The sequence below is a fragment of the Copadichromis virginalis genome, linkage group LG1 (assembly GCF_057382275.1).
Source record: "Copadichromis virginalis isolate Kocher_CV1m ecotype Utaka linkage group LG1, C_Virginalis_male_GT1.1, whole genome shotgun sequence".
NCBI lineage: Eukaryota > Metazoa > Chordata > Actinopteri > Cichliformes > Cichlidae > Copadichromis > Copadichromis virginalis.
Genome location: NC_140618.1, coordinates 27,364,309 through 27,389,699, shown reverse-complemented (window position 1 = coordinate 27,389,699; position 25,391 = coordinate 27,364,309). Strand labels below are relative to the sequence as shown.

The 25,391-nt window shown below is 40.1% G+C and overlaps 1 protein-coding gene and 1 long non-coding RNA gene across 4 annotated transcripts in view; one reads left to right on the top strand and one right to left on the bottom strand.

Moving 5' to 3' along the window:
* Positions 1-341: 341 nt before the first annotated feature.
* rbm26 (RNA binding motif protein 26) lies at positions 342-12,226 on the top strand. Of its 3 annotated transcripts, none has more exons than XM_085456890.1 (22): positions 342-828; positions 1,750-1,868; positions 1,979-2,097; positions 2,228-2,319; positions 2,432-2,691; positions 3,030-3,308; positions 3,430-3,672; positions 3,895-4,035; positions 4,146-4,286; positions 4,442-4,550; positions 4,759-4,915; positions 5,965-6,147; positions 6,629-6,730; positions 6,851-6,919; positions 7,005-7,109; positions 7,197-7,271; positions 7,455-7,622; positions 7,891-7,995; positions 8,165-8,368; positions 8,752-8,838; positions 8,998-9,111; positions 9,870-12,226. In XM_085456890.1, the coding sequence occupies exons 1-22, from the start codon at positions 770-772 to the stop codon at positions 9,957-9,959; spliced, it is 3,021 nt and encodes a 1,006-aa protein (XP_085313016.1). In that variant the 5' UTR covers positions 342-769; the 3' UTR covers positions 9,960-12,226. The 3 variants fall into 3 exon arrangements, with proteins under 3 accessions (XP_085313016.1, XP_085313024.1, XP_085313006.1); XM_085456898.1 differs by having other exon boundaries at positions 4,439-4,550; positions 6,632-6,730; XM_085456880.1 differs by having other exon boundaries at positions 4,439-4,550.
* Positions 12,227-19,035: 6,809 nt separating this feature from the next.
* Positions 19,036-25,391, bottom strand: part of LOC146718878 (uncharacterized) — an 81,231-nt gene continuing 74,875 nt past the window's right edge. The window contains exon 6 of the long non-coding RNA XR_014920484.1: positions 19,036-23,772. This is a non-coding gene — a long non-coding RNA (uncharacterized LOC146718878). The remainder of the gene's footprint in view (positions 23,773-25,391) is intronic.

Here is a 25,391-nt window from a genome sequence, read left to right as displayed (position 1 = left end):
CACACACACAGTCGGGCATGGAGGAGGAGAAGAGAGTGAAGGGACACAGCACCTACCCTCGAGTCTAGTGGACCACATGTGCAATATAAATATGCAGGGGTGGGGAGGTGCAGAGTGAAGTAAGTGGAAACTTGTTATTGTCTATGTTGTGAAAGTGAACCACAGGCAAGGAAGTTGAGCTTGGAAATAATAATAATAAATTGCATATTTCTTTCGTTTGGGACACACTGAAAACAAAAAACAGCGGTTAAATGAGCAGAAATTTCGCACTTTTTACGTCGACGGACACGGCTCCCAGAGTTGCCCTCTCGCGATTTTTCGAGAATTTTTCCAACGAGAGTTCAACCGGAAGTAAATAGTATTCATGGCATAGTAACCACTAGTGAGAGGGGACGAAATAGCAATTTAAGCGCGGATGCTATTTAATTCATCGAACTGAAATCGTTTGTAAACTTCAGAGTTAGCAGCTTCAGCGTTGAGAGGCAACAGACCTCCCTCCACCACCGGCGTTTCGATAATAAACACAGCAGAAGGGTGGCGGGATTGTGCAGCACGCTCGGGGCCTGGAAAGACGTGTGCTAGCCCAGCCAACGTTACGCTGCGTTAACGCGGCAGTCAAGCTAACGTCACGTTTAGCATCACAGTCTGTCCACTGAAGCTGCTAGTTTCACCAGCTAATGTCAGCTGTGCTTTTACACAGATAAACAGCATCAGCCCCGATTAGCTTTAACTGTGGCGGTGGTCGAGGAAAGGCTCCTTTGGATCTAAGATGATCATTGAAAACCTCGATGCCTTGAAAACATGGCTGTCTGAAACCCTCGAGCCCATGTAAGTATGGTTAGCCATTAGCCAAAAGGCTTTAGTAAATTTAGTTTAGTCGGAGTTACACAAACTACTTAAATGAATGGGGGCTTGAAAGAGTAAATTTTGCTCCAGTAAAGGTCCCGTTGCTTTATTGACATTTTACTGAAGTAAAAATTAATTTTGGTTGTGAAAAAAGTTGCCAAATTAAAATGTACTCCGAGTAAACATAATGTGTTGCGCCTTTAAAAGGGTAAGGGAGAGGAAAAGCTGTTACATGGTAATAATGTGGTGATAATATGGTGGTTAACCATGTCCTGTAATATAAGATACATGATTAGAACATTCTTAGTCTACGAAAAAGTGTCCTTAATATACGAAACAGTACTAAGTCCCTTTTGCTTAAACTCTGCTGCATGTGCAAAATACCACTGGTCAAATATATAATTATATAACTGCTTTCCTCAGTACAGCCAGCCTAGAAATAACCAGATTAAATAACAAAACTGTCACACTGTGTCCCCAAACTTGATTCAGCAACATTAAAAATGCACGTCACATAACCAAGCAGCTTTATAAAGAACGATAAGGAGATGTAATAAATCAAGGCAGCACAGAGTTGCAAATAATATATTGTTAACTCTTAATTCCTGGTATCACTTACAAGAAAAGCTAAACAAAGTACTAACTGAGTCAGTTATTTATTTATGTTATTTAAGCTTTAAATGAGCCAGAACCAATAACATTTCCTACCAACAACAGCAAAGCTACTGCCTGCTTTTGTGGTGTATTGTAAATTCAGTGGATACAGTTAGTTAACTCACCTGCATTTTGCAGCTTTCATAAACGACTGTGTCCTCCCAACACGTATTGTCACAGACAAATTGTCTGGTTTTAAAAGGAAATCTTGTTCAAGTGTTATATGGATTTCTTTCTTAACGATTGCAGCTGTGATGCAGACCCTTCTGCGCTCGCCAAGTATGTTGTTGCGTTGGTGAAGAAGGACAAAAGTGAAAAGGAACTTAAAGCCCTTTGTATAGACCAGCTGGATGTATTTCTTCAGAAAGGTAATTATTAAAGCTTTATTTTCCAAGCCCCATTACCTTTATCATGTGATCCTGAATGTTATTTGACTCTGGTTTAAAATATTATTCTATTACTTTTTTTTTCTTTCCAGAAACCCAGCCATTTGTGGATAAGCTGTTTGAAGCCGTTAACAACAAAAGCTACCTCCCACAGCTTGAGCAGCCACCCTCTGTGATCAAAGTTGAGAAAGAAGAGCAGAAGAAAGATGAGGTTATCTTCTTTTAATGTCAAGAATTTCAAACAGCCTGAGTACCCAAAGATTATTAACATCAGTTAAATGCACACTTGCTAAACAGTATGAGCAACCAGTTTAAATAGGCACCTTTTTTTTCTTGTTCAGGCAAATCGTGAAGACGAACGAGACAAGAAATTTTTGCGACGCGTGAATCACAGCCCCCCACAATCAAGTTCTCGCTACAGCAGAGACAGCAGGTGTGTGCATTTGCCTGTTCTCATTTAGAAAAAACAAAACAAAAACCATGTCAACATGTGTTTTTCTTTCACTCATTTCACTCATTGTTTATAAAAAAAAAAAAATTTTCAGGAGAGGAGATGACCGTAAGCGAGACGATCGCTCCAGGAAGAGGGATTATGATCGCAACCCGCCGAGAAGGGACTCTTACCGTGAACGCTACAATCGCAGAAGAGGCCGCAGCCGCAGTTACAGTCGTAGTCGTAGCCGAAGCAGGAGCTGGAGCAAAGACCGTATCCGAGACCGTGACAGAGACAGGGAAAGAGACAGGGATCGAGATCGCACCAGGAGCCGGTCCCTCAGTAGAACTCGGTCGAGAAGCAGAAGTCGAGGTAAGAACCTGATTAACTCAGGTTGTAAAAATATCAGTATTTTTCTTTTTAATGTGCGAACATGCCAACTTCATTACAGATCTTAGAACATCTTATTTTTCCTGGAGATGTATTTGTTTGGTATAGGTGTGTATTTCCTCTGGTATGAATTTACCCAATCTTAAGAATTCAATAGGATTTCCTGAATAGTTCACTGTATATGATGATCTACCAGTGCTGAGCAGTTAAAGAGAAAAAGGATCAAACTAAAAACGGTGTACCTGATTCACAGGTCTGATTTGTCACTTTTGTATATGTGTTAGTGATTTAAAGCCATGTGGCCTTTCTTTTCTCTCTAGAACGAGACTCTGGAAAGTTGAAGTATGATCATGAACGAGGGGACAGGTCAGAGAGTGGTGATGGATATACCCCAGCTGCTCTTGTCTCCACTGCAACCACTTCACACTTCCCTGTGCCAACACTGAGCAGCACTATTACAGTCATTGCTCCCACACATCATCACAGCAACAACACCACAGAGAGCTGGTCAGACTTCCATCCCGAGCACCCTATGGATCGGGTCCCTTTCAACAGGGGGCCTCCCCCTCAACAGAGAAATCGATGCCGTGACTATGACGGTAAGGACAGCTGATATTAAATATATATATATATGTATATAAAAATATATTAAATGTGTTCTGTTTTGTTCTTGGACGTTGTATATTTGTTTGTTCTACATAGCTCTGTTTCCTTTTGCAGAAAAGGGATTCTGCATGCAGGGGGATCTGTGTCCTTTCGATCACGGAAGTGATCCCGTTGTAGTGGAGGATGTCAATTTGCCCAGTATGTTGCCCTTCCAACCTCCACCAATTCCAGGTGTGGAGCCACCACCACCCCCAGGCCTCCCACCACCACCACCTCTCATGAACCCACCACCTGTGAACCTTCGGCCACCTGTGCCCCCTCCAGGTGCCCTTCCACCTAGCCTCCCACCCATTGCAGGTAGAGATTCAGATAATAATTGCTGTATTTCCTCTTTTTTCCTGACACTTTGATTCAAGGTTTTAAAAAGTACTAATAGGTTGAATTAGCATTAAAGCAATTTTAAAGTTTAGGGACTTTTTTAAGTCATCAAATAAATTCTTTATGCTTAAAACTACAAAGTGATATATCGCTACAGAAAAGGGCTACCAAAGATGTTAACTCTTGCTTTATCTGGCACAGGTCCCCCTCCTCCTCTTCCTCCACTGCAACCAGCAGGCATGGATGGTCCTCCCAATTCCATCACCAGCTCCGTTCCCACCATTGTCACCTCTGGGATGCGCTCCTCGCTTCCACCACTCTCAAGGCCACTCTTCAACTCTGGTAATGTCTCTAATCTCTTATGTAGTCTATATAATTTTAGATTTATAAATTGGTTGCTGTACTTTACCCCAGTATTTTATGAGCTAAATGATCCTCTCTCTGCTGATCAGATCACTATGACATAGACGTGTACAATCCCGAGGCCCCCAGCATCACCAATACTTCCAGGCAGATCTATCGTCACCGGGTCAATGCCCAGAGACCCAACCTGATTGGTCTCACTATGGGGGAGGTCGATCAGCCACACAGAGGTATTTTAAACCATTTGAACTTTGAAAAGACTGTCCTCAGTTATATGTGCATTTCATCTACTGCAATCAGAAGTGTTTCTCTAGACTTGTATTCTCCTTTTATGAGCCACATGTGTTGGTCTCAGAAATTAACCTATCAGTGTTTGTTCCAGCAGACAAGATTCCCAACAACAGTATGAGAATTGTCATGGAATCTGATTCGAGGAAGAGACCCGCTCCATCTCATGATGGAGGGCTGCCCACCAAGAAACCTTGGTTTGACAAGTAAGAAACACTTTGTTTTTGTTTGTATTTTTTCTATAGTATGTAAATGGCCTGTATTTGTATAGCGTTTTACTAGTCCCTAAGGACCCCAAAGCGCTTTACACATTCAGTCATCCACCCATTCACACACACATTCACACAACAGCACATGTAAAGAGGGGTATAATTTGACACATGTGAATTGGTTAATTTTCTCCTCTCTGCTCAGAATCAACTTTAATAAACCCAACCACCAGGGCAGCCACAAAAGGGCTCAGTTTACTCCTAACGCCAAGCTGCTTGTTCGGCAAATTCCCCCCGAGCTCAACAACATCAGCAAACTCAACGAGCATTTCAGCAAGTTTGGAACCATCGTCAACCTGCAGGTCAGTTTCCGGATATGGATGTCCCGGCTTTGATCGTTGTTGGTTATTAACACGTATAACCACAGTATAGCGCAATCATATATGCTGTTCAGTTGGTGATTGATGTGTGAACAGTATGCATGCATGGATCTGGTATTAAAAGGTTAAAGAGTCACACATGGTTTGTCTAGTGGTTTAGATTAATCTTCTAGGTTGTCTTTTAGAAATAAAATATAAAATTATGCCATAAAGCTATTTGAGTAACATGATTTGCAACAGCTCTGGTCCAACATAAATCTGACAGGCAATATCAATAAAGATATCACATGTCAAAATAAGAGATTGACTGCTAAGGTATCTTCAAAAACAACTGCGTACTCTTTTACAAAATACATTGATGTAGTTTTAGGCTTTGAAGGATTGGACAGTAAAAGGTAAACATAATGACTCTTGGGATGATCAGGTGGAACTAACACCATGTAACTGCTCTTGTGTCCGTTTAGGAATCAAATAATGTTGAATTAACTCTTTATCTCATAAAGATGACTTTTGATAACTTCCCCTCTACCCTTAACGACAAGTTTTGACACCTCAGTATATATCAATCAAGATGTTTCCTGGAAGCAGCATAGGCAGAAACTACCCTCGCTAACTTCTAATGCACACCGAATTATTTTGTTTTATAAGGAGGCCTGAAGTATAACGGAAACCACTCACTACATCTTGAAAGCCCTACTAGGCTTTCAAGATGTAAAGAGTTAAAATTTCAGAGTCCGATAAAGCCCCTCGTTGTGTTATCAGGTTTGTTTGCAAGAAAACTGACTTTGATCGTGTCTATGTGCTACTGTTAAGGCAAATATCCAGATATTGGCTTTAAGCTGCTATATTTCTGTAAGTTCAGCTAAAGCTGAAGATAAATCTGTGTCATGAGTGAAGCTGATGTTTGCGAGTGACTTAGCTGACCACAGCTCATCACACACACATTGTTATCCCCTTGAGTGACCGTGGTTTTCAGATTGTAATGTGTTGTCCTCTGTCTGTTTTAAAAATGGTTTTAAATGTTTTTACAGGTGGCCTACCAGAGTGACCCTGAGGGGGCACTGATACAGTTTTCCTCTCCTGATGAGGCAAAGCGGGCCATGCAAAGCACTGAGGCGGTTCTCAACAACCGTTTCATCAGGGTACACTGGTTTCGTGAGGATGGAAACGATGCCCAGGGCCAGTCTCAGTTACAGCAGCAGTTACAGCCACAGGTAGCCACTGTTAAAGTCAGCCGTCTCTCATAACACGCTTTTGCAGACTGTTATCTTTACACAAGCAACTGCTTTTCCTCTAATTTTCTTTAAAATAGGAGGCACTTGCAAACCAGTGGATTCATTGTGATTACAGATTCACAGTAATACAAGTTCCTCTAACTTAATCAGCTTAAACAAGAACACACCACAGCCAATGTTAATGTTTTAAGGTGTGAAATGTATTTCCTGTTTTAAGGGTATTTTTTTGATAATTTGCAAGAACTAGACACTGTGCCACATTGTCTTCTCTTGGCTCTCTTTTTGCAATGTAGAAAACTCGGCGGCTGTAATACCTGTCATTTCTGCACGTACAGCACAAAGAACTTGTTTTGCTGTCTAAAAAAATAAATGCAGCGGAGGCAAATCTGGAAGAGGGACAGCCTATTTATCCGCTAAAATGCCTTCCATTTCACAATTGTACACCGTCTTTGTTTTTCAGCAGCCTCCAGCCACTTCCCTGAAGCAGTCTGTCAAAGACCGTCTGGGACCCATGCTGCCCCAGAATTCAGGGCCCGGTCAGGAATCCGGTGCAGCCTCACAGGTGTGTGTAGGCGGTCTTGCTGAGGATGTGTTTTGTTGCGTGTACTTGTCAAAATTTGCCCGAGGTCTGTATAAACATTTCCCCCCTTTTTGACCCCCTCCCCACACCCCTTTTGTGCAGAATCCCACTAAGCTGTCAGTGAAGGATCGTCTAGGCTTCTGTACAAAACCAGCAGCTCCAATTGAAAAAGTAAGTCTCCACTCTGTGTTCAGAAGTCTTTGCGTCCCTTTTAAAATGTTCTCCTTCTCTTGCAAATGTAATTGTTTTCTCTCAGTTTCAGGTGTGTTCAACGTCCATGGGACTCACAAAGACTGTGTACAATCCTGCTGTCCTGAAGACAGCACAAAGGACCTCAGAGGAAGCTTTGAAGAAGAAACAGGTGAGAAATGGATGGAAATTTGGAGGGGCAGTGATTTATAAGTCGAGCAAAAAAAACTGTATCCTATCCCCATTTCTAATTACACAGGAAGCTCTAAAACTGCAGCAAGATGTGAGGAAGAAGAAGCAGGAAATATTGGAGAAGCACATTGAGACACAAAAGGTAAGATGCAGAAGGAATAAAGGCTTCTGTTGCTCAGTGTTAATTTGCATAGATTTGGATGATTTGAGTAAGATTATTATGGGTTTTTTTTTTAACATTTATTTTCACCTCAAGTGTAATTATTCAAATATGGAGACATCAGCAAATGTTAAACTTGTATTTCTCTGCTTATGTCTGCTGCAGCTCCTGATATCCAAACTTGAGAAGAACAAATCAATAAAGGCAGAGGATAAAGCCAAGATCATGGAAACTTTGGACATGTTAACAAAGAGCATCACCAAACTGCAAGAGGAGATAAAATTAATCTCAAGCAACAGCAACCCACTGCGGATAGCAAAAAGCAAGGCCCAGGTAGTGTTACCTAAAAGAAGAAATACACCGATATGGTCAAACAAAAGCCAACTGATAAGAACCTGATGGATTATTATTGATTTGATCTTGATTTCAGTGATTGAGTTTTTTCTCTCCTTTTTCTTCTAGTATATCACAGAAAATGGTTGTAACTTGCTGTTGCTGTTAGATTCTCCCACACTTGATATATTTGCTTGTTTTCTGTTTTAATTTAAAATTCTAGTTGATGGCCAGCATTTATTTTTATTAAATCTGCTTTCACTCACAGGCACAGAAAGAACTGCTGGATGCACAGCTGGATCTGTATAAGAAGACTCAGGCTGGAGAGGACACAGCCCTGTTGAAGATCAAATATACCCAGCTGCAAATTGAGGTATTGAATTTAAAAAAAAAAAAAGAAAGAGGGCAAGCTTGAAACCATGTATAAAAATGCTGCTTGCACAGTAGCCACTTGAGGGCAGACTTGTTCTTGGAATTTCAAATGATGAAACATAATCTCCACTCCAGCTGTGTTCTGATGTGCTCTGATTGTTTTCTTTCAGGCAGCTAAACGGGGGCTGCTGTCACCAGGGCGGGGCCGGGGTGTCCATCCTCGGGGCCGCGGTGCCGTCAGGGCTCGGGGAAGGGGCTCTAGGGGGCGAGGAAGAGGTGTGCCGCTGCACGCAGTCGTGGATCATCGACCAAGAGCGCTGAAAATTTCTGGTTTCAATGACACAGACCGCATAGATTTGCTACCACACTTTGCTGTAAGTGAACCTAAAACGGAAAAAACAGACATTTGATAGCAGCCACTGTGCTGTGTAACAGTGTAAAATGACAGGATGTTAAAGTTTTACGTTTGGTGAGCATACAGTGCTCATCTAAAGATAATCATAATAATACATTTAAGAGAAGATATTAAAAATATTGACACTGTTTAGTATATAGCTGTGTTATATAAGGTGTAAAAAATATTCCATATTCATAATTTCCAGTGAGCTTAACACTGTCTACACTGCTTCCTCTGCATTTTAACCAACTGTAGGTTAACAGCAGGCCACGTTGCTGGTTTGTTAGGAACATTTTCCTCACTGTTGTGATGTATTAGTTTGTTCAATGACCAAAATGCTTTGCTTTTCCAATCCTGTAGCAATTTGGAGAAATTGAAGATTGCCGGATTGATGAGGGTAACCTGTCCGCAGTCATCACGTACAAGACGAGAGCGGAAGCAGAGCAGGTGATGCACTTTAACATTCAAACAGTGAAATGTCTGTTTCATTTTTTTCTGCATTATGGCTCGTCCTTGGATTAGCAAGGATAAGGCACAAAGACCAGCAGCTAAGCCTGATGTTGACACCTGCCCCCCCTCTGTCTGCTTTATGTTGTCCACCTGCAGGCGGCTCTTCACGGAGTGAAATTTAATAACCAGACTTTGCGCCTGGCTTGGCATAAGCCTGTCACCACTCTCACTACTGCGGATGCTGACGAAGCAGAACCTGAGGAAGATGAGGTTTGTGGATGTTTCTCACCTTGCCTTAGTGTTGGCACTGTTGATTCAGTGTGGGGGATTTTCTGACACGTGAGTCACGAGGAGAGCATTAGACTTATTTCTTCCTCATGCTGCTATTAAATCCACTTGGAAATATTTTCTTTAGTGAGGACTTTTTTAGATGTGCTCATCTCAGTAAAACTTATCAAATATGTTTCTTGTATTTAACAGCCACAAGGGGGAGCTCTTACACATCAATGCAGGAACTGTACTAGGATTGTACTGATCAGCCAAAATATTAAAACCAGCTGCTTAATATTGCATCCCATCACCCCTACTCTCCCATACTTAACCCATCATGGCACTGGGCTACAGATTCAATGGCAATGGCAATTTGTGGATCAGGATTTCTTCCATTCCATACTCCTCGGCCCAGCTGACATCATTTTGGACGTTTCTGGGGATGAAAAATGTTGTTGTAGATGTCACGCTTCTGACTGCCCAGGGTTTCCCATCAGAGTATTGCATTTTCACTAGATGATCATTGTTGATTCACTTTATCTGTTTGTGGTTTTAATATTGTGGCTGATCACACTGATCAGCCACAATAACAGTGCTGGTCAGTGAAATTCGCACAGCCCCTCATACCTTGATTACTCTCAGATGGAGAATTTAGTTTGTCTTAGGACCTTTTTAGAAAGAAACAGATGTGTTGTGGAGTTTTCTGCACTTTTTAAGCACGTGTAGTAATCTCAGTTTCTTTTCTTCTGTCCTATCAGTACCCAGAAGAGTCTCTAAGCGATGATGCGCTGCTGGCGGACGACGATGAGGAAGAAGACGACAACGAGCCTCGCCCCTGGCGCAGATGAGGCTCACTCAGATGTTTTTTTGTTTGTTTGTTTTCTTTTCTTCCTCTGGTTACACTGGTGTGGAGGACAAGTGGAACTTTAGAGAAGATTTCAATGCTTGCTTATAAATCAGCAAGACACATTTCACTTTGGCTAGATGTGTTTTTTTCCCCTAGAATTGCTGTAACTGGCAGAAAAACCATGTACAAGTTTAATGAATTTCATTGTGTATACCAGATGCAACAGTGCTGATTTTTTTTTTTTATTGCTCTTAATGTAGACTGTTTTTTTTCTTTCATATTTGGGTTCACAGAATACAATTAGTTTGTTGGGACATATGACAGCTGATCACTGAAAGACACATTTTTTTGAGTTCCTAAAAATAAAAAAAAAAGCTGTGTTATAATTTAAACCAATGACAGTAGCTTTTGCAGAATAGTGTTAGGTTGACTGGTTTAAACGCTTGTGTGTAAATATTTTATGAATGAGTTTAATTGATTTGTATGAAAGCTTGGCTTCTAAGTTCTTTGCTTTACTTTGGATTGTACAAAAAAATAAAGAATTGAAATGGTCTAAAACATGCTGCCAAAAAAAAAAAAAATCCCTCCCCCGTTTCCCAAAAGAAAAAACAAAACAATTGGCAGTGGGGGAAAAAAAAAAGCAGCCAAAAAAAGAGCTGAAAAAAGACCATTTCAACAAACCAAAAAAAACCTTCATCTTCACCTAAGAGCAAACTTCCTAAAAAACCCAAACAAACTCAACAGCTTTAACTGGAACTGGTAAGTGCCATGTAGCACCAAATGGCATATAAAGGTAAGGCAGACATCATGCTGTATATCTGTTTTTGCAAAAAACCCAAAACATTTGGAAACTGATTCAATCTAAAAAATTTTTTTTTTTTTTTTTGTAGGAGCTGTCAGTGTGCTGCAGCTTCAACACATCCTTCTCTAAGAAGCGTCAACATTTTACGCTAATCTTGTCATGTTGTATCGACTGTATCAGTCTTTATTTGGTGCCAAGCTCAATGTGATGCTGTATTAAAATACAGAAATATTTTATAAATTGGGGATTGATTATTGTGTGACATTAAGATATATGCAAAAAGTTCGAGTTTGACAGAACTTTGTTTACATCGCACACTGCTGTGCTGTTTGTAACGGGAGTAATTGTGTTTAAAAATTGAACACAACAGTATTAAGTAACAGTTTTGTTTTCTGTAATGATGCATCATTTTGATGAAACAGCCTTGTGAATCTGTGTAATAGCTTAGTGTTGACTTTACGTGTAATTCTGGATTTTGTTCTTGTACCAAAAAACTTTCAGAGCAGTCGTCTGTTCCACTTGAGGTTTTTGTGCTTTTTGTTAAATGAAGAGCCTGTTACTGATAGTAGCAGTCAAATGCAGGTATCCATTTAAACCATGGCAGTGTTCATGGTGAGCCTCAATACCAAAAGTCTTTGAGCAACGTGGGCCATAAGAGAGTGTCGTATAATTTGGTTGGTTAGTTTTTGGGCTGACACATTTTTTGTAGTTCTGCCACTGTACCTCCACAGTGGGCTTTGAATCAAACAAAGTGAATAACATTCTGCTTTAATTTAGGGGTTTAGCAAAGCATTACGTTAACTTTTAAGGTAACAAATCCATTTTTAGAGGCACAAAAAAAATTAGACACTTGACTGGTTAACAGTTTAAAGGTCAGGTGAGTCCTGTTTCCTTGTTATTTCATGATAAATGAAATGGATAAAAATGATACAAGAACCATGCCACATTATCTATCATATAAACTAAGGCAATTTTTATTGCATGGGCGTGTATGGCTGCTGGTGGAATCAAGTCACTATTGTTTATTGATCTAACTGCTGATAGAACTAGTGGGATGAGCTGTGGCGTGCATAGGCCTTTACCCTCTGCTCACATTTCAGTGCTTCACAGTGCAGATGGATAATCACCTGAAACATACTGTAGGAGGAAAAAAAATCGTCACCTGATCCCAACTTAAAAGAACATGCTTTACAGTTAGCGAAGACAAACCCGATGACAAAAACACTCACGAACAAGCAGCGCCTGAAGGTAACTGCAACTGTGCAGGCCTAGCAGAAGTGAGACATTTGGAGATGCCCATGTGTTCTAGACTTCAGGCAGTAATTCACTGCAAAGGATTTTCATCCAAGTATTGATACAAATCCTTATATTTGAGGATTATTGTCTTTTGTTCAGTTGCTTTTGAGCCTCTGAAAATGAAAGCAATGTATAAAAACTTAATAAAAGTTGATTCAAAGCTGAAAGGCTGCACTTTACCTCGATTTTTTGATTGAAAAATCTACTGTGGCGGTGTACCAAACAGTTACAGACCAAACTGTATTCAGGGTAGGTCTTGCTTAATTGATCAAGATGACACAGACCTGTCACTAAACAAGACACATTATATGAAAGAAGGCCAGAAAATGTTGGGAAGCTAAAAACTACATCAAGTATTTGAAAATAATGGCTAATGTGTGCTTACTTAGACCCTTCATTTTAAACATCAATGAATGTGAGTGGCGGTGTTTGGCTAACAGGAATTTTGCTTACTGTACGGTGTTTGTAGCATGCACTACACCTGCAGAGAGGCAATTCACAATCCCTCAGCCATGAATGAGATGGGACAAATAACCCAATCAGCGTTCTCTAGTTCATTGTTCCTCTGCCACCCCCGGTGCCTGTCAGGCTTGCAGAGATAATTGTGAGAAATCAGATTTGCTCTCTTAGAATATCTGCTGTTCATCATTTAAACCCTTTCCCCCTGTGCCACCACCAGAAACACGTTCCCTCATCCCTCGATCTCTCAGTATGGGAGTGCTTCCGCCTCCTCCTGCCCTCATTTACCTATGGTGCCACCAAAACTCGTGCAATCGTATTCTTTGATAACACAACCAGCTGTGCTTTGACCTGCACACTTGTGTTCTTGAAGCAAGGCCTGGTAGATCTAACTTGTGAAGTTACTGCTTTGATTGACATAGATTTTCCTGACAGTTATTTAATAGCACTTCATGGAAGAGCTGTATGAATGAATGAAAATTTGGAGTTTGTGTCCCAGGGAGTGTGCAGCTGTGACCAGCATGCAGAAATGTCCGAACCTGCCTCCCTATTGTGTCTCAGTCGGAAGAGTCTATTTATACACTCCATGTGAGCTCTGAAAATATGGGATAACAAGTTTACAGCCTCGATGTCATCCATTATATACAATTTTACTTTCTGATTTGTGTCAAAGAGACAAATGGCATCAAAACTTGGAATAAACGCCATCGTGTTTTTTTTCTTTCTCCTATATAGAAATGGAAAAATAAAATCCTTTTACTGTGATGTGCAAAATGCAAAACCAGTGGCAATGATTTGCAAAGCTTTCCAATTAATTACAATATTGTCAATTACATTATTGTTCATATTATTAATAATATTACTAATTAAAATAGAACATTTAACAGAGAACATTTAAAATGTGGAAACAAATATTCATTGTTTTCATTTTTGACATTTTGGCTCCTTTGTCTTCTTCTTTTATAATTCCTCAAATGATTTTAACATGTGACGCCTACAGATTACAGACGTGTCCATTGAGCACATCTCCCACTACCAAATACAAGCAGAAAGTGAAGCATTGATGGTGCCTTCACATGCTTTCAATGCCTAATGCACTAATGCTCCTCCATATGATTCTAGATGCTCTCTTTTGAATTGTTCAGTGAAACCCAACTGCAAGATCATTCTTCTGCTTAGAGAATACTACTACTACTACTACTACTAATAAATCTTGTAGCACGACAAAGTTAATAAATGTAAGAATTTAACAGTTGTGTAGAAACTGTTAAAATGTACTTGTTATTTTTCAGGCATATAATAATTTGAATTCAGTAACAAACTGTTACTGACAAAACAGTTTTTATTGCCAAATTTGAGTGGCCACACTGGACTCCTCAGAGAAGTCAGAAATTAATCAAACATAACACGTAATCATATTTTTTCTGTTCAGGAATGCAAGTAGTAATGATTGTATTTTGGCACCTTAATTAAAAAAAATCATCTTCAGCTTTTTGCGAAATAGGAGATTTGGAAATTGTTTAGTAGTAACCGATTTCTCTAACATTTATTACAGTAGTTATATATATACTTTGCTCATTTCCTCTTCTCAGATTAGCCTGTTGTTGTATTTGTGGAACAGTGTTGCCAGCAGGGACGTTGCTGACTGCCCTCTGGTGGATAAACTAAGCAATGTCAACACTCATAACTTTGTTGAAGGGTGTTTTTCCTCATCTCTACTTTACTTTTTTATCAGTTTTTATTTATTTATCAGGTTTTATAAATTCCGATCCAGATAGATCAGCAACGAATTAATGTTGGCCAATAATATTGGCTTGTTAACAAAAAAACAAACAAACAACCCCCCCCCCCAAAAAAAAACAACAACAACAACAACCACAATAATGGCATATCTCTAATTCTCAACACTTGATACATTATCTTTGTACTATTTTCAGTGAAATATGGACTTAAAATAATAAAATAGTCACTTGATTCTGCTTTTTGTTTACATTTTACACAATGCCTTGACTTTTTTTTGTTAAAAATAGGGTTGAATGTGTAACTTAAAAAAAGGCAAGATATGTGTTGAAAGCCCCACTTTTGTTTGCTTGGAGATAAGCTGCCTGTCAGTGAAAGTGATTGTAGTTTCTTTTTGAAGCCCTAAGGGCCTCAAGAAGTCGGTCACACAGATATGAATCATCTAGGAAAATGCATCACATTAGTGACTTGTAATGTATTCAGATTAATTTGAATAATATTCCTGCCTCTTTTACAACACAAAAACACTGCTGCATGCCAGCTAATACCAATTACTACAATGCCAATTTGGTAGATGTACAAAAATGATCCTAATGGATGTGCAAATGCAATCTTTTGGTCATTAATTGTGTGTTGCTTTATCAATTTAAGGTGGCAATCTGTAGAAAGTGTTTCTGATCTTAAATCACTTATGACCCCTCCCGACATTGCTGCTCTGAGCTTTCACACGCCTCGCTCCTATTGCTACAATGCCAGTTCTCTGTAACACTATTAATATTTTATGCGATCACGAGCTTCCATAAGCAAATTTCAGTCCCTAGCAAGTTGAGCCAAAGCATGATTAATTTAGTATTTATACCCCGACAACCCTTTAAACAACACAAGGCCCCCGGCCACAAAGCAAGGCACAGTTTGAAACAAAACTAGCAGCCTCTAAATCATAATCAGCACAGTCATTCAGGATTATTTGAGTTTGGGGACTCATTTTTTTCTGTAACAGCAGCTGCAGTTCTGGTGTGGAATCAGTGGGTTTGTGGATGGAAGCCACAGACAAGACAAAACTTTTGTTTTTGTTAGATATGGCTTTCCATCAGTGCCAGTTTTTTCAGAAATATTGCTGTATTAGACTTAACAAAGCCCTGTGACGTCATCTGTTGACAGCAGATTACAGGTATCACTCTCTCAGACAACACAGAATCAAGACACAGCTGCCCCGAAACCGCAGATCAGAAAGAGCTGATCCTTTAGTCACTGTGCTGAGATTGCAGCGCTGCAGCTAATCTGTTTACATGTGAAAACAAGGCAACACCTGGAGCTGAACTTTTGCTTTTTGGTTTCACTGAAACAGAACTGCTTTGTTTCTTTGTTTCTGTAAATTTAGACCTATGTATGTTTTTTCTTCCATACACTCTTTACCTTACATCATACCGACAAGCCTATTTAAGATCTGGTCATTAAGATCTCAACTCAATGATATAGGATAAACAAGGGTGATAATTACCTGTTATTCTTCAATTTCACAATATTTGTTATTGACAAATACACATTACCATCCACATATCAATAACTAATTAATAACATACAAATTAAATGTAATTAAATGATAACTGATAAAATGTGATTTTTAAAAAAATATTGTTTGCATGTATGTATGTATTTCACATTTTAACTTGGCATAGAGAGATGTGAGTTTAACTAAAAGTCCTACTTAGGACCCTGAAACTGACCTCACCTGAAACTGTTGCAAGTCGCAGAAGTAAATCTATGTTTTCATGTTACAGGGCTAATTATATACACATTTACGTTTATATTTAATGATTTGATATTTATACATTTACACATATTATTTTAAATCAGTAATAATAAATTGTGTTGAATCTACCTAGTTTATTTTTCCATATTTACCTAATTGTAGGACTTCCTGGCTTCTCATTGGTTAGTGAAGTTACATGGGGAGTCTAAACAAGGTTGTGTTGTTAAGTGTAGCAAGAGGAAAGGTCTTCATCTTGCTGTTTTCTAATAACTTAGAGAGATTTAGTACCATATAATGAACCCTCATGTTACACTGTCATCAATTTATTTAAACCTGTGCTTCTCCTACTGGGAAATTTCTTAATTCCTTCAATAGAAAAGGCCTCTCAGTCACAATGTAATCTGATCATACTCATATTTCAAAACCTGTATGTAGTGCATGCTTTGAGGCCAAATCTAAGACACAAGGATAAGTACATAAGAAGTTGCATGACTAACAGCTAAAGTGAAAGCTAGTCATGTGCCTGGACACTACAAGTTGCTCTTTGATGCCTTACCTGCAGTCTTCTCATCCCTGCAAGGATAACTGTGTGTTTCAGTACGTCATTCAGAATCTAATAAGACTACACATTAACATGATCACTGCACAGTTCAGCTTCATTAAAGATAATCTCTGCGCAGACTCCTTCGGACAGGGCAGGCCACGCCCCCTGTATTCTCTTCTGCTATTGATCAGTACAGTGATTTGCAGCATGTAATCCAATGCTCTGTGACAGGCTGTAACTGAGGTTAAAGATGGCAATTTAATTATGTGTCAGAGGTCATATTAAAGGCTGACCCCTTGACCCATTACCAAGAATGATAGTGATAACCTTTTGTTATTGTTTAAACTAAGCAACATAACAGGAGAGTAGGAGGACGCAGTAAAGTGATGCAATAAATTGGATTTTCAGAGGAAATGAGAATTCAAATGTTATATTATCAGCTTTTGTTGTCTGACTTTTTTTTTTTACTAGCACTCTACAGTGGATGCATTGGAATAATACAGTTTTACAAGCTTGTTGCATTATTTATAAAAAAAAAAAGTATGTGTGAATATCTTGCATTTGCTTGGTAATTTGGAAATCTGTTCTACATCTGTTTCTTTGTGTTTGTCATTTAGGAATCCATAAAAAGTATTATCTGAAAGAAATAAACATCACACAAAATGTTGAAATGAAAGACATCGCTCAATAATTGTAATCACAGCTTTAATTAAATGTACATTTATTGGTTACCATCACAGTTTTAAGCCACACAATACAACTGTGTGAACATAACTGTCTGGCTCTGATGTCACAATCAGGACTGGATAGCTTAATTTAGCAGTGAGACTAGCGAGAAAAAAGAAAAGAAAAACTCAACCCAAAACAGAAACAGTCGGGCACATAACATCTGCTACACTTTAGTGCCTAAGTGCATTACACACTCTGATAACCATCTGTGTGTGCTCCTCTTATCAGGCAAGCTTCAGGTCATCCCTCACAGCAGATGAAGAAACAGCTTCTTTGCAAAAAACTGTAACACTGCTGAACTCAGATATTTCCACAGTGAATGAGAGGCCTGTGTGTACCTGTCACTGGAGTGTGGACAATATTTACTCATACGCTGCTCTAAGCTGCTGGTTATATGCAGTGTCATCAGTTCATGGCTGTCCACCAGAACATGAGGGCACTTTTGCTGCTGATACCTTTGACACCCAACCATTATCAGTATTTGTACTTTTACACAAAAAAATATTCATTCATCCCCAACATTCATTAATATTATAAAATCGAAATACTCTGTTTGAGGATGACCCTTGCAGTGTCATTGTGTTTGCTCATTGGTAATGCATTTCAGCAGCTTACTGTTGAGGTGTTCACAGAATTGTTGGATTTTGTTGGCTTTAGGTAGAGCCGGACTGAGCTATGACTGTGATTTTAAGTCTTAACGAGAAGCTAAGTGTTTTGGTAAAAAAAACTGAAATGAAATGGAAATGTTACAGTAAGTTACTGAGAGCCTCACAGGTTAGGTCTGCTTTTATCTGAGGGTAACCAACACTAGAGTTACACGAGTGGTAGATTAGATTTAACTGCTAGATTAAATGAAACATCACTCTATGAAGTAAGGCTTCACTGAAATAATATCCATTCAGAGACCAACAAAGACCGTGTCTTTGTATTTTGCAGCCGGGATGGTTTTAAATATCTCAATTAATGTCTCCTGTAAATTCCGTGTACTTTTTTTTTTGATAAAACAAATGAGTCTCTGACTTGTTTATGATGCTGTGAATGAGTACAAAGTTTTTATGTTGTGTCATTGGGCCCTTGGGTGCGAGCACTGTCTATAGCCAGCCACATATGCAAATGATTGGGCAATTGTAGATATACAAATATGTACCCATGGTCCGCGCGGCCTAATGGCCTCCCTCCCTCCCTCCCTCCCTCTGGCTGGCTCAATGGCTCATTTAGATATCTGCTTGGTTTATTATGTGAATAAGTCACGCCTGGCTTGTTACGACCCTCCAGGTTCCTGTTTCTGCTGTGTAGCTGAGATGTGTGGCGCTCAATTAGGCTGCCTGGCTGGCAGAGTTAACCCTTTGCGCCAGATAAGCTGTGTTTTTCCTCAGCCATATGGGGTTGGTACATTTTTTGGAGGGGGTGGGTTCCAGGCTGGGATCAAAAGATCAATCCTAATACACTGCTACCAAGCTGACCTCTCAGATGTAATAAAGGCGCCATCTTTCACCCTTGGGGCCTATTCGGTGCCTCCCACCCCATGAACAAACCTGGTATCTTTAAATTAGCTGACTGGCTTGCCCTGCAGGTAATTGCATTAGTTTATCAATGTTCAACACAATTTATTACTTTACTCTAGCACCACTAGGATCCTGGTGTTAATGTCCTCTGTGAGGAGACGGGGAAGAAGGCCTTTGTGTTCAAGAGTGCGTGTGAATGTGGGGGTGTCTTTGCAAATAAAGAAAAGTAAACACAATGACACCAAAGAATTCAAATTACTGCTTTATTGCCGGTCATACATTTTATCTGCGCTGGTATGCTCTTAACAGCGAGCAAGGTCTTAAATGTGCATATTTGGACCATATTATTACCTTACATTTCACTTTGCACGAGTGCACATTCATATTGCATTACCCATGTTATTTATTGGTGACCTTGCTGTTGCCTTTGAGGTGTTGGATCGGTGCCTCCTGCTCCTTTGGTATCCACCCCAGCTCTTCTCCACCCTGTCAGTGATCGTTACAGCTCCGGCACTTAAACCTCATACGACAGCAGTCTTATTTGCCTTAATAGGTGCTTCAATCAGATTGTCTTTCATTACACTAAACACAATATTACTGTCTCTACTTTTCAATAGAGTTCTCTGGCCAGAGGCAGCTGTGTGCCTCCCTCACATCTGTATGCATTATGGATCTGTCTGAGGTAATAAACAGACCCTGCTCTTATTCCTGCTTCCTGGTATCATTATTCCTTGCCCCTCAGATGGATTATAGCCCACTGTGCAACATGTAGATGAGTGGCGCTCCTCTGATTGCCTTATGGCCATCAGGCTTTGCATATTTACTGCCCATGAATCACGGTTTGCAGGAAACGCGCAGCACCATATTCCAATCCTCCTCCCTCCTCTACTTTTTATGCTCCGCTTTGTTTTACTCTTTCTCTGTCATTCGCTCTCTCATTTTCAGTTCTTTTTCTTCGTCCGTCTTTCTCTCACCGCTTCCCTCCTTTCGAGTTCTTCTTTCATTGTCTGTCTGTTCCCTTGATCCTGCTCCTTGCATTCCCAGCTGCTTAATTAAAACATGTATTATTAATACGGCTATATCTTTGTCCATCTTTCTTCCCCGTTCATACGACTGCTACATTAAGTGTAAATAGTTTCGCTGTAATTCCCCTTTAATGTCCCTGTTACAATCAGTGTTTCTGGTGTGCAGAGGCAAGGGAGGGCAGAAGAAAAAAAGAGGGAGAGAGTATGTGACTGGGATCACAGGCTTCTACTGTAACTTAATGTTTGATGTGTGGCTTGCATACTGCAGGCCCTGTAATTAGGTCTGTTTTGCAAGTCAAATGTATATGCTGCCAAAATGCAAAATAAGAGTTAAGAAAAGAAAGTTGCAAGATGTAGCAGGGTATGGTGTGTGTGGGTTGTTCCTACTCAGCCACAGACCCACCTTTAATTTGTTAACACTCATCCTACTGACATAGTTAACATACGTGGACGACCGATGGAGGTATCCAAGAACAATTTACTGTATGAAATTAAATATAACACCAAAATAATAATAGCAAACCTTATTTCTTCTTAAAGTCTTATTAATTATGTAATTAATGTAATCTAAAGAAGAAAAAAAGAGTAGCTTTTTTATTATCTGCCAGTATTTTTGCACAGTTTATGTAATATTACTTTCAGATTTACAAATACAAACTACATTGTTATTTATCAGCTTATTTAGCTTTTGTCTATTGAAGTATCACAATTTTTAAAAATAATTTCAATTAAACACTATTTGTCTAGGATTCGTGGATTATATCAGTCAAATATACAATAACTGAAATAAATATGCAACTGGCCAGCTTGGGCATATAATCTCTCCAGCGTGTACTTGGGACCTCCATTGCATGCCCAAAACACCTTTCGATGAGGAGAAGTAGTGGCTCTACTCTGAGTGACTCCTAAATGGCCAAATGCCTCTATTTCCAACACCCTTGAGAGAAAAATCATTTCTGCTGCTTGCATCCTTGATCTTTCTTTTCAGTTGATACCCAGAACCTGTGACCACAGGGGCGGGCAAGAACACAGATCAACTGTTAAATCACCAGATTCACATTCGTGCTCAGCTCTCTCTTCACCACAACCAACCAGCGCAGTGTCATCATCAGTAATACTTATTTAAACTACTCTTACTTAAACTACTCCATTTGGGGCAGCAGTTCAAACCCTGAATCAGTGCTCCACTCGTTGCCAACAGAGAACCATAGCTTCAGACTTGGAGATGCTAATTCTCATCCCATATACTTCACATTTGGCTGGAAAATGCCCCAGTGTAAAACCAACAAAACCACATCATCTGAGAAAAACAGAGATCATATCCTTAAACCAGCCTCCACCCTTTGGCTACACCTAGAAATTATTGTCCTAAAAGTTATAAAAGAATCAGAGACAAATGGCAGCCCTGGCAGAGATCACCAACCATGGTTGTACAGGGAATGGAAAAAACTAAACACAGCTAAAGGTAAACACACCATACATGCAGTTATAACACACAGTTTGCCTCATGCTATGCTCAGGGCATGCTGGCGTACGACAGGAGGAGCAAACAGTTGCTTCCTCCCTGTCTGTGTTTCAACAGGAAAGTAACACCTTTGTCGAGTGGATGTTCCAGCTGGACCGTCACATCAGCAGGTGAGTTTTCCATCACTCCCAGGAGGGTCATTGCTGCTCAGATTGGGGCTTGCAATGTAGCAGCAGCAGCTCTTCTTGTCATGTGTGGCATGACCAGGGCATCTATCTGTCTCTGGATGATCTGATGACATCTCCAATGTTCTGATAGTTTGGAAAACCTGTGAGTTTTTACATCCTTGATCTTTTTTTTCAGTTGACACCAAGAACGTGTGACCACAGGAAAGAATGCAGATAAGCCCATTCACTTCGACTGTTGAACTTAATAACAACTTTTAGCACCCACAGGTTTAAAGTTTTGCAGTAAATATATCTGCTTTCTTTAGAACGAATCCTCATAACATCTCCAGGTCCAAATTTGAATCTGTAATTTGTTACTCTGTGACATGATGTTTACATTGTGTAATGTTTACATGTTTAGCATACTTACAAAGAAAATAAATTAGGAGGGATCACATCACATCAGCATGATAGTGTTGTCATTGTCAGCAAGTACAGCCTGAGCCTATTCACATTTCCATTACAACTAACTGACATTAGTTGCACCAGCAACCACTGTTGTTTTCACCTACTGTACAACAGATGTTGCATAGTTCTGGAGGGAATCGCCACAGTGGTGGATCTGCAAGTTTGATCTATACCAAATTCCCTTCCTGATGCAATGCTCCAATTTTTCTGGTCTTGGGACCAGCAATGGGAGTATACTATTGGGTTTGCGTCTTGTCCTGGTCTTGAACCAGGGATCTTTTGTGTTTAAGGGGAATGTGTTCATCACTACACAGGAGCATGGTTAAATCAAAACAATGGGGATAGGCTGGAGTCTTATTTAAACATACACCACTTTCTGTCAGCCTTTGACGACTCTGATATATTGGATTACTGACCACAATCTTAAAGACTTTATGTTGAAACCAGAGTAAACCAAAATGCTAGAATGGCTGAAGTTCAAGTAGGTGTAGGTGGAAATAGGTGTTTGAAGGTTCATCAAGCAGAGTTTGGTGCATGAAGAAATAAGCAATATATATTATTAGTTCATGCACTTTCTGTCCTCTGTCAAAGGCACTTTCCTATATTTTCATCTACCCATTATGTCTAATAAGGTTGTGTTGATGCTTTACCATTTATCTGTCACGGAGTGCTTAGTCTACCATTATTGATTGGAACAGGCCAAATGACTGGGAGAGCGCTGTAAACCAGGCAATTTAAAACCTACATCCTTCATTGTCACATGATGGGCGCAGAATGAGATCCTAAGAGGCAGAATGAGTGCAGTGGCAATAAATAAAGTGAAGAAAATATAATCTGGCAGGGTGACATCGACTGTCAATAAGAGCGCCATCTCTAAAGCCATCAGCGTGATTATCAGGGCAGGGATGATGAGCTGTGGTGTGAGGTACTGCAAAAGCATGGGCCTTGTATCAGGGCCTCTGGTGAGACAGATGTTGTGCGTGAGTAATGGCACAACTATCATGTCACATGGAGGCTTGCCTGCTCCATATAGCGAGTGCGTAACAGGGAAAGAGTGTGAGGGCCGGATAATATCGTAAAACAGTGTTTAAATATTTTAATTTCATTTGTCAGAGGGGCCCCTCCCTTGTACTCCATTACCCTGACAACCATCCTTCATCAGCTGAATGAGTGCATTATTCATTAGCACTAATTATTTTCACATAATGTCTGCCCCGATATATTTAACCTCCACATTACACCCAGGATAATGGCCTTGTAAAATTGAATTGTGAGAAAGAAGTGGAGTTGGGAAGCTCATTTAAAGAACATCAGAGGGAGGAGAAAAAAAGAGTGAAGGATGTGCAGGAGGGGCTTTTTGAAGCAGCTGGAGTGGGGTGGGGTGTGGGGGGTTGACAGGAAGAGTGTTAAGCACTTTGGGACATGGAGCCCCAGAAGTGATGGGACATTTGTTCTTGTCTCATTTGCATGCTAAGAGAAGAGCCCGGTGGTTCACTGTTGGGTTGACGAGATACCCAGATGCCCCATGGGTTGAAGGTGCCCTCCAGCAAGAGAGTTAAGATTAGCTCTCCCTGACCTGACACAAGACCTCAACCATTAATATAAAAACATGTGACCCAGGACAGTCGGAGCAGAGTCTTGCTTTCTTTCGCCTCGATCGCCATCTCTCCCGTCTTAGTCTTTGACTCCAGTCTTTTCCCGTCTTCATCTCCACTTGCACCTCACTTTTCTTTTCTTCATGCATTTTTTCTTCTTCTGCCTTTTTTCCAAATCTTCATTCAGTTACTTACCTACATTGACTGACAGTCAGTTCTTTTCAGATATTTTCCCACTGAGAAGTATCAGGATTCCAACTTTGAAACTGATGACCAAAGAAAGATGTAGTCAGGTATTCATTTACCATTTGTTTAATTGTCAATTTGTAAAATATAAACTCAAATAAGGCATGCTGCTCTGCTTGCTTGAGCTGTGATCCCCCCCACCTCACCATATACACAAAGAAAAGAAAAAAGAAACACAACATGGCTTTCATGCATCAGATTAAAAAAAGAAGAAGAAAAAACTAGAAAAGAAAATTCTGTACTATGAAATATTTTAGCTGCAAACTTTGATGAATCAGTTAGGCCCAGAGATGTAAACCACTTTAAGCCAACACTCTCTGTTTTGTATCAAAATGCAATATTTAATTTATAGTTTAAAACACACAGCAATGTTGCTGTAAGCAACTTCTCCTTGTTCACCCTACAAGGAGAGTGGGATGTAAAAATAACCAAACCAAAACAAACAAAAATTACATAAAAAATCTTAAGAGATGGCCTTGTGAAAAACTTTTGTTTCTGCAGACACATGAGAATGATCACAAACAGTCTAAATATCAAACAAATGCATGCAATTCAAAAACTAGAACAACAATTTCTTTTTTGAAATTACACAAAGTATTGTGGGATTAATTTTCTCTCTATCTCAAACTCATCCTCTATCCTGCCAAATGTTGTGTTATGTTTGCAAAAGTGGTTGTTCCCTCCCCCTTTTTACTGTGACCTGCTCCCATTAAAGTCAAAGGAGCTTGCAAAGAAAAGCGTCTGGACTTCTTTAAGTTGCTTGAAGACGTTTCACCTCTCATCCGAGAAGCTTCTTCAGTTCTAAGGTCAAATGGTGGAGAGTCCCAGATATAAACCTAGTGGGAGTAACCCCCCACAGAGGGACAAAGGACCCCCTGATGATCCTCTAATCGCCTGAGCCAAGGTGTGAAACTGGGCGTGGGTCCCAATCAGCCAGAGTTTCGGGTGAGTTCATTGTGAAACCTGGCCCCACCTTATCATGCGAATTCCTGAGGTCAGATGGCCCAGGATGTGAGTGGGCGTTAAGGCGTCTGGGAAGGGATCTCAAAACTGGATTATAGATGGCAGACAGTTGGTGTCGTAAACCCCCGCCTCTGTTCAAAGATGGTCACTCACAGTGGACATAGATGGCTTCTTTCACTCCTCTTTCAAACCATCTGTCCTCTCTGTCCAAAATGTGAACATTGGCATCCTCGAAAGAGTGACCTTTATCCTTAAGATGCAGATGGACTGCTGAGTCTTGTCCTGTGGAGGTGGCTCTTCTATGTTGTGCCATGCGCTTGTGAAGTGGCTGTTTGGTCTCACCAATGTAGAGGTCTGAGCATTCCTCGCTGCACTGTACAGCATACACCACATTGTTAAGTTTGTGTTTTGGCGTTTTGTCTTTCGGGTGAACCAGTTTCTGTCTGAGCGTGTTGCTGGGTCTGAAATGCACCGGGATGTCTTTTTCTAAAGAAAAGAAGACCGGACACCAGCGAGGGAGGATAAGAAGGACAGACGCAACAACATTGTCATCCCCTATGTAGCCGGTGTATCAGAGAAACTCAGAGTTTTCTCCAAGCATGACATCCCGGTGCATTTCAGACCCAGCAACACGCTCAGACAGAAACTGGTTCACCCGAAAGACAAAACGCCAAAA